Raw genomic sequence first — 14568 nt, forward strand, 5'->3', positions numbered from 1 at the left:
CATGTTTCTATTTTATTAGATAAGATAGGAAACTTCTGTTTCACAAAAGGCTTAGTGCTATCATAGAAAGTACAGCATCCTCATTCTTTGGATTGCACAAGAATAAGTCCATTAATTTATCTGCATGACTATTTAATCTTTCTATGTATCTTACTTTTTATGTTGTGATCCTTTTGTTGATGACCTTGAAGTCTACATTCATCTGTTTTCAACTTTCCAAGGTCCATCCCATCTTGAAAAAAAAATACATTCACTTAACACTGCTGTGCTTTTTGTCATCCTATTTTTCTCTTTCTTTTTACTGCCACCATTTATTTATTCTCTACTTCACTGTCCCCACCTTGATGCTCATATTGCTCTATTCCTGGTCACTCCTGAGCTCCAAAATGTCATCAACCCTTCTCAGTTCTCTACCTTCTTGTTGAGGCAACTGTAGCACACTGGTATAGAGCAGTGTTTCCTAACCCTTTTCACATATGGCACACATAAAACAAAAACATTGCTGCATTTGAATCCTGCTTCCCTACTCGCCAGCTGTGCCTGTTTCTTCCTATCTGTAAATGAAGATGATAATAGTATCTACTTCACAGAGTTGTGGTCAGGATTTAGTGACATATGCATTAAAAAAGTTCTTGCATATCAACATCCACATCATCATTTTTGACAAGAGCCAAAAAGGAGAAACAACCCAATGAATGGGTAAACAAACAAATTATATATATATATATAATTATTATTATTATTATTATTATTCAGCCATACAAAGTAATGAAATTCTAATACATGCTATGACATGGATGAACCTTGAAAATATATATTAAGTGAAATAAGCCAGACACAAATGGTTAAATACTATATGACTCCACTTATATAAGGTACCTGGAATAGGCAAATTGATAGAAAGTAGAATAGGGGTGAACAAGTGGGTGGGGAGGATAGGGGAATAAGGAGTTATTGCTTAATGAGTACAGAGCTTCTATTTGGAATGTTGAAAAGTTGTGGAAATGGATAGTGGTGATAGTTGCACAATATTATGACTGTACTTAATGCCAATGAATTGTATGCCTAAAATGTTCAAAATGGTAGCTTTTACCACATTTTTACCAACATTTTAAAACAAAACAACCACCTTCCAGCTGCTCTGTGGAGAATGGATTGAAGGGAGTAGGAGCAAATAACAAGGGCACTCTATGCAGGAGGTGGTAGGCAGCGTAGGCCAGAGGTGGTGGTGGCTTCAGCGGGTGGTGTGGTGAGGGTGCCCCCCACCCCCCGTACTTTCTGGAAGAGAAGTATGTAGGAGGTGAGAAATTGAGAGTTTTAGAAGGTAAAGTGCCGGAAGCCGGTCCATCCTTGCTGCTTGACACAGTCGCTGCAGGAAAGAAACATCTGCACAGCATATGTTTCAAGGGACCTGACGTATATAGCATACTGTTCTTAATATGTTTGCTCCCCTTAGCGCTGTGTGTTTTAACCAAGGTCACCTCTTCAAGAAAGGTTGTTTCCCCAGGTAGGAATTTTTCCCTGAAGTCAGGGAGGGGATGCCTCTCCTAGAAAGGTTGTTTCCCCAGGTAGGAATTTTTCCCTGAAGTCAGGGAGGGGATGAAACTCCTTAACTAAGTGCCAGGCGGGTAGTTAATCACTACAAACATTCATGCTTAAGCTACATAATCTTTACTCCCTGGAATGGAGATAAGAAACGCCCTAACCTTTGTAATAGAAATTGACAGGATTAAAATCAACTGGTATAAACACGGATGTAACAAAACAATAAACAGCAGAACTTCGCTGGAGATCCAGACCAGAACTTGGCTGGAGATCCTGGCTAGAGATCCTGGCTAGGCTGCTGATCAACTGAACGCTGTCTCCGTGTCATTCCTTCTTCGCCGACTCCGTCCACACCTTTGGGGAACCCCTGGACCTGCTGGGGTTGGACCCCGGCATCTGGCGCCCGAACAGGGTTCCCTTAGGTAAGTCCCCCCGTACTTGGGACGGATAGGACTGCACCGTAGGGTGCTGCAGACCCCCCCCCCCCCCCCGCCCCATAGAGAATAAGTAGGGTAAGCGGGTAGTTAGTACAGAACTTAGATTGACAAGATGGGTCATACTGAGTCTAAAGAAAAAAGACTCTGTATTAATCTTTTAACGCATATGCTTACTAGCAGAATTGGAGTTGAGGTTTTTCCCAGTGAGACAGAAAGTTTTATAGAAGAAGTATGTCAATGGCTTCCAGAGGATGGAACTGTTAATTTAAAAACTTGGGTTGAAGTAGGAAAGCAATTAAAGAAACACCATGAATCTGACAAGGTCCTGCCATGTTTCTTTTCCCTCTGGGATTCAATCTGTGACACCTTGGCACCAGAGGCAAAAACGGTTGAACTTTCTCAAAATTTAAATAGTCCCTCGGCTCCACCCAGAGAGGACACATCATCATTGTCTTCAGCTCAATCTAAAAGCAATTTAACTATGCCTACTGATCGGGAGGAGAATAAATATCATAAACATGACCATTGTTCCTTTCCAGTCAGTAGAGAGGAGAATGGCCCTCCCATTCAAAACAGGCTCCCCAAATTAGAAAGGAAGCCTAAACCAGGTCCTGTGGCTCCTATGAGCTCCATGTCTAAATTTCAAAGGGCAATAAGAGAAGCTGAAGCTAATGGAGATCTTGAATTCTCACTCTGCTTCCCAGTTACATATGAGAATGAGTCTGGTGGGAATAGAAACCCCACCTTGGAGCCTATACCTTACAAAGTACTTAAAGAATTAAAATTGGCCTGCTCTGAATATGGACCTCTAGCGCCTTACACACAAACCTTGGTAGAAACCCTAGCCAGTAAATGGATGACTCCTTATGATTGGTCACAGGTTTGTAAATCCTGTCTCTCAGGAGGCGATTACTTATTATGGAAAACTGAATATGAAGATCTTGCTAAGAAAGCTGTAGCCACTAGCGAAAAAACCAGAAAAAGAATAACCCTAGACATGATATTAGGAGAAGGTGATTTTAACACGGCTGAGGAGCAAATGAATATGCCCACAGAGGCACTTACCAAAGTAACCAGTTGTGCAGTAAGTGCCTGGAAATCCCTACCTTATACAGCAGGAAAAACCACCACCCTTACAGAGGTTAAACAGAAGGTCGAGGAACCATATCAGGATTTCCTTTCTCACCTCATGCAGGCAGTCAAGAGAGTAATCAATAACAAAGAGGCAGCCGATATCCTAATCAAACAACTGGCTTTTGAAAATGCTAATAATACCTGTCAGGCTTTATTAAGGCCGATTCGCAGAACAGGAACTATAAATGATTTTATAAAACAGTGTGCTGATGTAAGTCCAGCATTTATACAGGGTGTAGCTATAGCTGCAGCTCTCAAAGGGGAGACATACCCTCAATATGTACAGGCTATAGGACAAGCCAGCAATACTACAGGTAATAAAAGAAATATGAACTGCTACTCTTGTGGCTTATCTGGGCACTTTAGCAGAGAATGCCCAAATAAAAATAATAATACTCAGGCCAGATGGCAAGCTCCTCGACAGCCTGGAAATACATTAGGGAATAATATTAATCCTCCAAAAACCGTTTGTCCCCGATGTCAGAAAGGATTCCATTGGGCAAAGGAATGTAGATCAAAATACCATAAAAATGGTCGGCCTTTAAACTCTACAAATAGCTCCCAAGGAGGTTATATCCCATCACCTCAATCGGGAAACTTGAGAAGGGGCCAGCCCCAGGCCCCTGCAATAATAGGGGCATCAACCTTCAACCCCTTTGCAAATTTCGATCAGTCAGTGACCTCTTCAGGGCAACCCCAGGCAGTGCAGGATTGGACCTCCACACAACCACCCATGCAGTACTAACCCCAGACTCGCCAGTAGCAGCCATTCCTACAGGAGTGTCTGGGCCACTGCCTGAGGGAACTGTAGGTTTAATATTAGGACGGAGCTCCACCTCGTTACAGGGGATCTTAGTCATCCCAGGAGTTGTTGATGCAGACTACACAGGAGAAATACAGATTTTACTTTCCCCACCCACTACAACTATACAGATTCAGCCCAACCAGAGAATTGCCCAATTAATCCTGTTACCAATACATAAAATAGGGACAGCTGTTACCCAGGAAGCTAGAGGGGCCGGAGGCTTTGGATCTAGTGATGCAGCATTTTGGATACAAGAAATCCATGCTACTAGACCTACAAAAATTTTACAAATTCAGGGAAAACCAATTGAAGGTCTATTGGATACAGGAGCAGATGTTTCCTGCATAGCAGAGAAGGATTGGCCCTCTTCATGGCCCACGCACACCACCTCCACTTCCCTAGTAGGACTAGGCAAGGCATCTAATGTAAAAAAGAGTTCTCAGATTCTAACTTGGGCTGATGAAGATCAACATTCAGGAACATTCTGTCCCTATGTAATTACGACTATCCCCTTTACATTATGGGGAAGAGATATCTTGTCTCAAATGGGAGTTGTATTATATAGCCCCAGTGATAGAGTAACATCACAGATGCTAGACACGAGATTTAATCCAGGAAAGGGATTAGGAAAGGAAAGTAATACCTCACACTCCTCGACAGGATCTGTAATTGGGGCCATTGCCCTTAGGACTTCTGATCCCATAGTCTGGAAATCGTCACAACCAGTATGGGTTGAGCAATGGCCCTTAACATCTGAGAAAATATCAGCAGCCCGACAATTAATTGATCAGCAACTAGCAGAGGGACATATAGAGCCATCAAATAGTCCCTGGAACACACCCATATTTGTAATAAGAAAGAAATCAGGCAAGTGGAGACTTTTGCAAGATCTAAGAGCCATAAATGCCACCATGGAAGATATGGGCTCCTTACAACCTGGATTGCCCTCCCCTGTGGCAATTCCACAGGAGTATTGTGTTGTTGTTATTGACTTACAGGATTGTTTTTTCACTATACCTCTTCACCCAGCTGATTGTCAAAGATTCGCATTCAGCATACCATCAGAAAACTTTAAACAGCCTTATCAGAGATACCAATGGAAGGTTCTCCCACAAGGGATGAAAAATAGTCCTACATTATGTCAAAAGTTTGTAGATCAGGCATTGCAAGTTATTAGAAAGAAATTTTCAGATCTATATCTTATTCATTATATGGATGATATTTTACTAGCTCATAAAGATCGGGCTACTTTACAGGAAATTCTTACTCAGACCATCCTTGCTTTAGAAGGACATGGTCTAAAAATAGCCCCAGAAAAGATTCAGACTGAACCTTCTTTTTCATACTTAGGCAGAATATTACATACCTCTACTATCACCCATCAGCCTCTACAATTAAGAAAAGATCATTTAAACACATTGAATGATTATCAGAAACTATTAGGTGATATCAACTGGGTCAGGCCATATCTAAAAATAACCACTCTTGACTTAAAACCTCTATTTGACATTTTAAAGGGAGATTCTAACCCTAAGTCTCCCCGACAATTAACTGTAGAAGGAGAAAAGGCTATAGCAAAAATAGAACAGGCCATCAATAAACAGCAACTACAGTATCTAGATTATTCCAAATCTTGGGCCTTAATTATTCTAGCCACTAAATATACTCCTACAGGATGCTTGTGGCAGGAAGGACCATTAGAATGGATACATTTACCTGTCACTCCTAGGAAGATTGTACCACCCTATCCCTCCCTAGTGGCCACTCTCATTATCAAAGGTAGACGTCGCAGTATCGAACTCTTTGGAAGAGAAGTTACTGAGATAATAATACCTTATAAAAGAGAACAATTAGACACACTATTACAATTTGAAGAAGAGTGGCAAATAGCTATAGGTAACTTCCCAGGACAAATTTTACATCATTTGCCAAGATCACCTATATTGCAATTTCTCTCCCTACATCCGTTTATATTTCCTATCAAATGTTCAAAAGAACCATTATCACCTCCTGCCTCCTTAGTATTCACAGATGGTTCCTCTAATGGTAGGGCAGTAACAATCATTGACTCAATAACCCATGTTCAACAAACTCTAGAGACGTCAGCTCAGAGAACAGAGCTTTTGGCAGTCATTTATGCTTTTGAACAATTGCAACAGGTTCCCTTTAACTTGTACACTGACTCTCAATATATAGTTCAATTATTTCCTCATATTGAGACCGCCTCTCTCCCACAAGGAAGAACAGCCATTTTCTCTTTGTTAACTCAGCTACAAACTTGCATTCACAAACGAGAAAAGGCTTTCTATATTGGACATATTAGAGCTCATTCCTGCCTACCAGGACCCTTAAGCGAAGGAAATTATCAGGCGGATTTACTAACTCGCCCAGTAGTTTGTACAGCTCTAGAAGAAGCCCGGCAGTCTCATGCCATTCACCATCAAAATGCTTCTGCTCTCCGTCTATATTATCGCATATCTAGAGAAGCTGCTCGAAGTATTGTGCGTGACTGCGGCCATTGTCCTACTCATTTTCCTAGCCCTGCTACTGGAGTTAATCCAAGAGGACTTAGACCCTGTGACTTATGGCAGATGGATATTACTCATGTCCCATCTTTTGGCAAACTTTGCTATGTGCATGTTTGTATTGATACCTTTTCTCATGTTATCCTTGCTTCTGCACGTACAGGAGAAGCCTTTAAAGATGTAAGTCAACATCTATTCCAATGCTTTTCCTACCTAGGAATACCAAGGGCACTTAAAACTGACAATGGGCCTGCCTATACCTCTAGAGCTTTTAAAAACTTATGCTCTACATTCGGCATCGCACATACTACAGGAATAGCCTACAATCCTCAAGGCCAAGCAATAGTAGAAAGGGCTCACCAAACTTTAAAAACACAAATTAAAAAATTACAAGAAAATGAGTTTAAATATTCCTCTCCTCATCATGTTCTACAACATGCTCAATTTGTAATTAATATACTAAATGTAGATTCTGAGGGAAATTCCCCGATGTACAGGCATTGGAACCCTGATCTAACTAAACCTAAAGCCCTCGTCAAATGGAGAGACTTGCTTACAGGAGCCTGGAAGGGACCTGATGTACTTTTAACCCAGGGGAGAGGATATGCTTGTATATTTCCACAGGACGCAGACTCACCTGTGTGGATTCCAGACCGTCTAGTCCGACCTTATGTCTCACCGCCCACCATCTCTGCCTCATCATAGCACACCTGACCAGTGCCCATCTGCAGCAGATGTGCAGACCTGAGCTGGAACAATCTGTCCATTGGGAGGATCACATGTGCCTCCGTTTTGTCTTTCCACATGTCCCAGCTTTGCCCCACATCTCCTTTCCTTTTTCCTTTTTTTAAAATCTAACTACTTGTTTGCTGGTTCTTTGGCCTTTCTCCTTCTTTCCTGAACACAGCCTTTTCTAGAATCTCCCTACCCTACTGTTCCAGGAAGGGCATCTCCCTTTTATGCCGTGACTAGGGGTGTTTGGTATATGCCCCATACATGGAGTTGTCTTGGGCCAAGAGCCTGACATCCTGGGCTGAGAAAGCCCTGTTCCAGGACTCTCCTTTGTCCTGTATTGGCCCCTCTTACCCTTGTGTCAAGAGGGACCCTCTTCTTACAATCCAATTGCCCATAGATGTTGCCTGAGCTCTCTGTTCATGCTGAGGTTGAAGCCGCATGGTGGCTGGTACCATGGATCTGTCTCTGGCCCAATGGCGTAAGCTGGGCCCTCTCTAGAGAAGAAACCTGAGTTCCCTATGATCAATGCCAGAGCCCCGCCAGCAGGCAAGGGGATCCCAAGGCAGTTGCTGGGCATGGAGGCCAGAGGGACATAGGCTATCAAGGAGACAAAACTGAACCTCACATCACCCTACTTGGCCCAGAGATGGCTGGTAGTCAACGACGGGTAAGACTCCACAGGGTGGGGCAACCTAAGACAGGCACAGTCGGGGGCCAGTAGGAGAAAACTTGGGGTGCAACAAAGGTGGGGCACAGACCCCCCTCCCCAATGGTGCAGGGGCTTGAACACTAGCCCCTTCTGAGGAAGGTCTCCTGTCCCCATGGCTGCTTCCTGCTTCCCATGCCCAGCTCAGATCGGGACCCAGGTAAAGACAGAGACTGGCTGATAGCAGCTGCCCTCTCACTGCAACAGGACTTGTTTCCCATTTCTACCTTGGACCACAGGGAAAGGGGCAGCTGAAGGAAAGGGCTGTGTCAGGATGCTGCATTCTTCCCTTTCTTCTCCCTCTTTTTTCTAAACACTTCCATGCCTTGTAGTTCTTTTGCTTTCTCTTCTTTTTCTACTACCCTCCATTTTCCATATCAGCTGGATCCAGAGGGCACAGCTTACTCCTCCTCGGACATCGACACCACCATCAACCACGGCCCTGATGGACCCTTTGATGCAGCCCTTCAACTTGCTGACGCTTCGGGAAGCCTGTCGCCAGTGACGCCGCCCGCTAGCCAGACCAACAAAGACAACCAAACCAACAACTTGAGGACAGCTGAAATCTCTTGACTGAAGAGGCTGGCAACCTTCTACAGGAATGGGGCTCCTTCTGCGCTCCATCCACTATGTTTATAGCTATGCTCACTATCATTGCTTGCCACTCTTCTTCCGAGACTTAAATGGCCCAATCTGAGAGGTGGCCACTGATTTGCATGCGCTATCATTTAAAAAATAAAAAAGGGGGAATTTGCCGGAAGCCGGTCCATCCTTGCTGCTTGACACAGTCGCTGCAGGAAAGAAACATCTGCACAGCATATGTTTCAAGGGACCTGACGTATATAGCATACTGTTCTTAATATGTTTGCTCCCCTTAGCGCTGTGTGTTTTAACCAAGGTCACCTCTCCAAGAAAGGTTGTTTCCCCAGGTAGGAATTTTTCCCTGAAGTCAGGGAGGGGATGCCTCTCCTAGAAAGGTTGTTTCCCCAGGTAGGAATTTTTCCCTGAAGTCAGGGAGGGGATGAAACTCCTTAACTAAGTGCCAGGCGGGTAGTTAATCACTACAAACAATCATGCTTAAGCTACATAATCTTTACTCCCTGGAATGGAGATAAGAAACGCCCTAACCTTTGTAATAGAAATTGACAGGATTAAAATCAACTGGTATAAATACGGATGTAACAAAACAATAAACAGCAGAACTTCGCTGGAGATCCAGACCAGAACTTGGCTGGAGATCCTGGCTAGAGATCCTGGCTAGGCTGCTGATCAACTGAACGCTGTCTCCGTGTCATTCCTTCTTCGCCGACTCCGTCCACACCTTTGGGGAACCCCTGGACCTGCTGGGGTTGGACCCCGGCAGTAAAGTGCTCAGGGTCATTTCAGAGAACTATGAACCATCATGGGCACAGAGGGTAGGGGAAGGATGGGGCTAACATTTCTGCTTGCCAGACACTGTGCTAGTGCTTCAACTCCTGCATTTCCTAAAGGAGATGCGATATCTCTAATCCTCTGCACTGCTCTGTCCAGTACAGTAGCCACTACCCACATGTGACTGCTGACCATTTGAAGGGCTACCAGCCAGAGCTCAGATGGACTCTAAGTTTAAAATATATACCAGTTTTTGAAGACATGGTACAGAAAACAGGACTGTAATTTCTTATATTCTGATTACTTATTGAAATGATAATATTTTGGAAATATTTAATTAACTAAAATGTATTATTAAAATTTATCAAAAGGGTTCTTGGACCAGTTCCTGGCACATAAGAATTTTTTTATAATATTTACTACTATTGTCTGAAACATTTGATACTATTGACTGATCTTTCCTTTCTGAAACTCTCCTTTGGCATCCATGATATTGCACTATTTTTATCCTCTTATCTTTCTGATTGCCCTATCTTTGTTTCCTTTTTGTTCCTTGTCTTGCTTCAAAACATGAGAATACCCAAAGATTAAATTTTACTAACATGCCCTTCTTTCTACACCCATCATCAATTACTCTCATTGTTAAGATCTTAGAAATGGGGGGACATATTGGCTGGAAAATATCTCATATTTTATTGCTTTATATAATGCACATAATTTTAATAATAAATAAAACCAGTATAAACAAGTTTAGGAATAAAATTAACTGACTTTTGATAAGCATACAACATGATTGGATGGAATTAGGAGTACATCTACTTAGAAGTAATTTTACAAGTACCCTCTTATACTGACTGTCACCATACTGTGGGTTATTGAGAGAATGGAAAATATTGGTTAATGCTGTGAATTGGTTAAGTGGAAATTGATTAAGTGGCAAGCAATTGGAGCACATTTGTTATATTGAAATGTAATCATTTCTATGATTTCTCCAAAAGTCCTTGAGGATAGGGGCTGTTTATAGATTCTTAGTTGAAGCCTGAGGAATAAAAGATGGATAGTTGGGCAGATGGATGAATGGCAATTACACCTGTTTCTGTGCCTTCATATGTTTTCTTCCTCTTAAAAATACTTTCCTCTATAAAGTTTCTGATTATTGGAATAATGTCTAATCTTAGCCACTTCAATTAAAAAGGGATATCTTATTTGATGCATATAGTGATGCCTTGTATTTTTTAAAAATATATTTTATTGATTTTTTACAGAGAGGAGGGGAGAGGGATAGAGAGTTAGAGACATCGATGAGAGAGAAACATCAATCAGCTGCCTCCCGCACGCCCTCCACTGGGGATGTGCCCGCAACCAAGGTACATGCCCCAGAACGGAATCGAACCCGGGACCCCTGAGTCCGCAGGCCGACGCTCTATCCACTGAGCCAAACCGGTCAGGGCCCCTGTATTTTTTATTATTGGGTATAGTTTCCAGCCCCTCTCTTATTTGACAGCCAAGACTATGCTATAGCCTCACAATGCCATACAAATAGCTTGCATCTAATAAATATTTAGTGATGTTCCCTAGAAATCTAAGAAGGTTGTACTTACTGGAATGTGGAAATTGTGGTCAAACGAGCCACATTTCAGCATTTATTTTATAAAACCTCTTTGGACAACAGATTTCAATACAAAAAAAAAAAGATATAGGTAATTCAGCATTTATAAAAAAGGTATATTTCTAGATAATTTGGCTACTAACATTAAACTAATAATAATTTCAAAACTGTGATAGTGACATGGAGAAGTAGAACTGAGTTTAGATCATGGCTTTGCCAACTTCTACTTCTGTCTTTGGATAGACTATACAATTTCTCTTAGCTCTAGTTTTTTTGACTGCTAAAACTAGAGATTTATTGCTCTTTAGAGTTGCTTTCACAACAAGTAACATAAATATTTCTGATAAAACACTTTGAAGAAAGAAATCAAGTCACAATGCAAACTAAAATTTTCATGCACTAGCATAGTGAGATGTATCTGAAAAACGAGGTAGATTATTAGACTATATTATTAGAAAAAAATATACATACATAAGAACCTTCTCTAATGTAATATCTCATTCCCATAGGATTTTCTTTTTGGAATATGCACGATTATTAGTGGGGTATCATTGAATATGTATAAAACTTTAGATCCTACACCACATAAACATAAAATAATAAACCCACTATGTTGAAGTTGACATATTACCAATTTTATAAAAAACTGACTTTGTTTTTCATTACAGCTGCCTCTCAGAAAGGAAGCTGTCACTCTTGCTAACAGCCTAAGCATGTGTGAATGTCCCAGAATTGAATTTCTACAGCAAAAGCACAAGGATGATAAGAAAAACTCTTTTGACCATGAGCTCTTTAAACATGGTAATACAAATATACTCTATTCCTGAACCTTTAAGTTCTAAGTCTTCAAATTCATCAGTTTCATATCATTTTTGATACTGGGTTTATCAACTCAGGAGATTTTCTGAAACCATTTTATTTAGTATTTATCAGTGTAGTGATACATGAATTTCTGATCTATTACTTTAGTCAGGTTGTCAACAAATATTACTGAGTGATTTTTATGTGTCAACATTAATAGGATGAGACTCATTTGTTACTCATATTTAATCCATGTTATCTAATATAAAGTATGCTTTTGTTCATTGTGTCCTAAAATAAACTTTAAATATACATATATACATACATATAAATGTATATATATATATTATTTACACTTACACATACCCCAAATGGATTGCTTTATAAGTTGCCTTTTTAAAGATAAACTTTTGTTATTTCATTTATTCAATCATCAGAACTTTATTTGCATCTTGAGTAGATATAAATAAAAGTACATGACCCATTTGTAGGACACTTCTAGAAGAGGTTCCTTGGTACCTACAGATTAGGAGAAAAGACCAGCTCATCCTGTCCTTTCTTGCCTCGCCCTCTTACACAGTTCATTTTTCATTCCACCAGTATTTACTGAATGCTTACACACAATGAGGCACTTGGTAGGTGATAGGGATAGTCAATGCAAACTAGACAGTCTTGTCTTTTATGGTGCTCACAAGCATTAATTATTATTCAAATTAATGTAGAATTATAATTATCGTAAGAGCCACAAAGATGAAGTATTAATGCATAGTATCAATCATAATGAGAATTGACTAGGTCAGGGAGTAAGGGACACCTATTCTTTGGTCTTAACTATCCAACCTACTGAAGATTGAGTAGTCAGAAATTTGGTTAACTCATTTATATGAGTGATATTCTAGGTTCCAGAAAATTAAGCAGATTATTGAACCTAGAAAGAACTATTTATTTAAAAAAAACAATTAAATCTTTTTTTTCATCCTTCTCCATTCCTATCCTAAGGATGGTGTTTTCTATCTTTCTAGCATATGCTTTCCAAAGCAATTAGTTTCTACCGATTAACATTTTATAGCTTACTAGAGGCCTGGTGCACAAAAATTCGTGCACTTGGGGGGGTCTCTCAGCCTGGCCTGTGCCCTCTTGCAGTCTGGGACCCCTCAGGGGATGTCCACCTGCCACCTGCCACCAGTCGGACATCCTTAGTGCTGCTAAGGAGGCGGGAGAGGCTCCCACCACCACTGCTGAGCTCACAGCCGTTAGGCTTGTGGCTGAGCAGAGCTACCCCTGTGGGAGCGCACTGACCACCAGGCACAACTCCTGCATTGAGCGTCTGTCCCCTGGTGGTCAGTGCGCATCATAGTGACCAGTTGTTCTGCCATTAGGCTCAATTTGCATATTACCCTCTTATTATATAGGACTAGAGGCCTGGTGCACAAAAATTTGTGCACTCGGGGGAGGAGGGAGGGTCCCTCAGCCCGGCCTGTGCCCTCTCGCAGTCTGGGACCCCTCAGGAGATAACGACCTGCTGGCTTAGGCCTCCTCCCGGGTGGCAGAGGTCAGGCCCAATCCTTAGGTGCAGCCCCTGGTCGGGTTCAGAGCAGGGCTGATTGGGGAGTTGGGGCGCTGCCCCCTGTCATGCACAGAGCAGGGCGGATCGGGAGGTTGCGATGCCACCCTCAGTCACGTTCAGGGTAGGGCCGATTGGGGGGTTGGGGCACCGCCCCCTGTCACCCTCAAGGCAGGGTCGATGGGGAGGTTGCGGTGCCACCCCCTGTCATGCACAGAGCAGGGCCAATCAGGGGGTTGGGGCGCTGCCCCCTGTCATGCACAGAGCAGGGCCCATCAGGGGGGTTGGGGCTCCGTACCCTGTCACGCACAGAGCAGGGTCGATCAGGGGGTTGGGGAGCTCCCCCGTGTCATGCACAGAGTAGGGCCCATCAGGGGGTGGGGAGCTCCCCCCTGTCACGCACAGAGCAGGGCTGATCAGGGGGTTGAGGAGCTCCCGCCTGTCACTCACAAGTAGAGCCGATAGGGGAGTTGGGGCACCTCCCCCTGTCACACACAGAGCAGGGCAGATCAGGGGGTTGGAGCACCGCACCCTGTCACACTTAGGGCAGGGCCGATGGGGAGGTTATGGCTCTACCCCATCACACACAGAGCAGGGCCTGTGGAGGGGGTGGGGGTTGGGGCACCGCACCCTGTCACACACAGAGCTGCAGGGCGATCAGGGGGTTGGGGAGCTCCCCCCTATCAGGCACAGAGCAGGGCTGATCAGGGGGTTGGGGTGCCTTCTCCTGTCATGAACAGAGCAGGGCAGATAGGGAGGTTGTGGCCCTGCCCCCTGTCACACACAGAGCCGCAAGGTGATCAGGGGGTTTGGGCGCTGCCCCCTGTCATGCTGATCCCGGTGCTGGGAGGCATATTACCCTTTTACTATATAGGATAGAGGCCTGGTGCATGGGTGGGGGCCGGCTGGTTTGCCCTGAAGGGCATCCTGGATCAGGGTGGGGGTCCCCACTGGGGTGCCTGGCCAGCCTGGATGAGGGGATGATGGCTGTTTGCAGCTGGTCACACTCCCTTCAGGGTGGGGGTCCCCACTGTGGTGCCTGGCCAGTCTGGGTGAGGGGCTGAGGGCTTTTTTCAGGCTGGCGGGTGACTGAAGCTCCCAACCGCTCCTTTTTTTCTTTTGTTTTTTATTCTGGGCCAGCTTTAGCTCTGAGGCTTGGCTCCAGCTCTTAGGTCTCCACTGCTGAAAGCAGGTATCTGGTTTGTTTGGGTTCTATAATCGAAACACTGTTTCAACTCCAGCTCTGAGATCCCAGGTGGCTGAAAGCAGGTTACTGGTGTTTTGTTTAGCTTCTATATTTGTAACAATGCTTCAAACTGAAAGCTCAGAGGCCGGC

The 14568-nt window shown here is 43.3% G+C and overlaps 1 protein-coding gene across 1 annotated transcript in view; it reads left to right on the forward strand.

Annotated features, from left to right (window-relative positions):
- The window catches only part of LRRC9 (leucine rich repeat containing 9), a 94737-nt gene that overhangs the window by 22428 nt on the left and 57741 nt on the right, over positions 1–14568 (forward strand). Inside the window, exon 12 of the mRNA XM_036355246.1 lies at positions 11536–11668. Coding sequence (XP_036211139.1) covers positions 11536–11668 — 133 coding nt within the window. The remainder of the gene's footprint in view (positions 1–11535; positions 11669–14568) is intronic.

The sequence above is a fragment of the Myotis myotis genome, unplaced genomic scaffold (genome assembly GCF_014108235.1).
Source record: "Myotis myotis isolate mMyoMyo1 unplaced genomic scaffold, mMyoMyo1.p scaffold_m19_p_1, whole genome shotgun sequence".
In the NCBI taxonomy this organism is placed as follows: Eukaryota; Metazoa; Chordata; class Mammalia; order Chiroptera; family Vespertilionidae; genus Myotis; species Myotis myotis.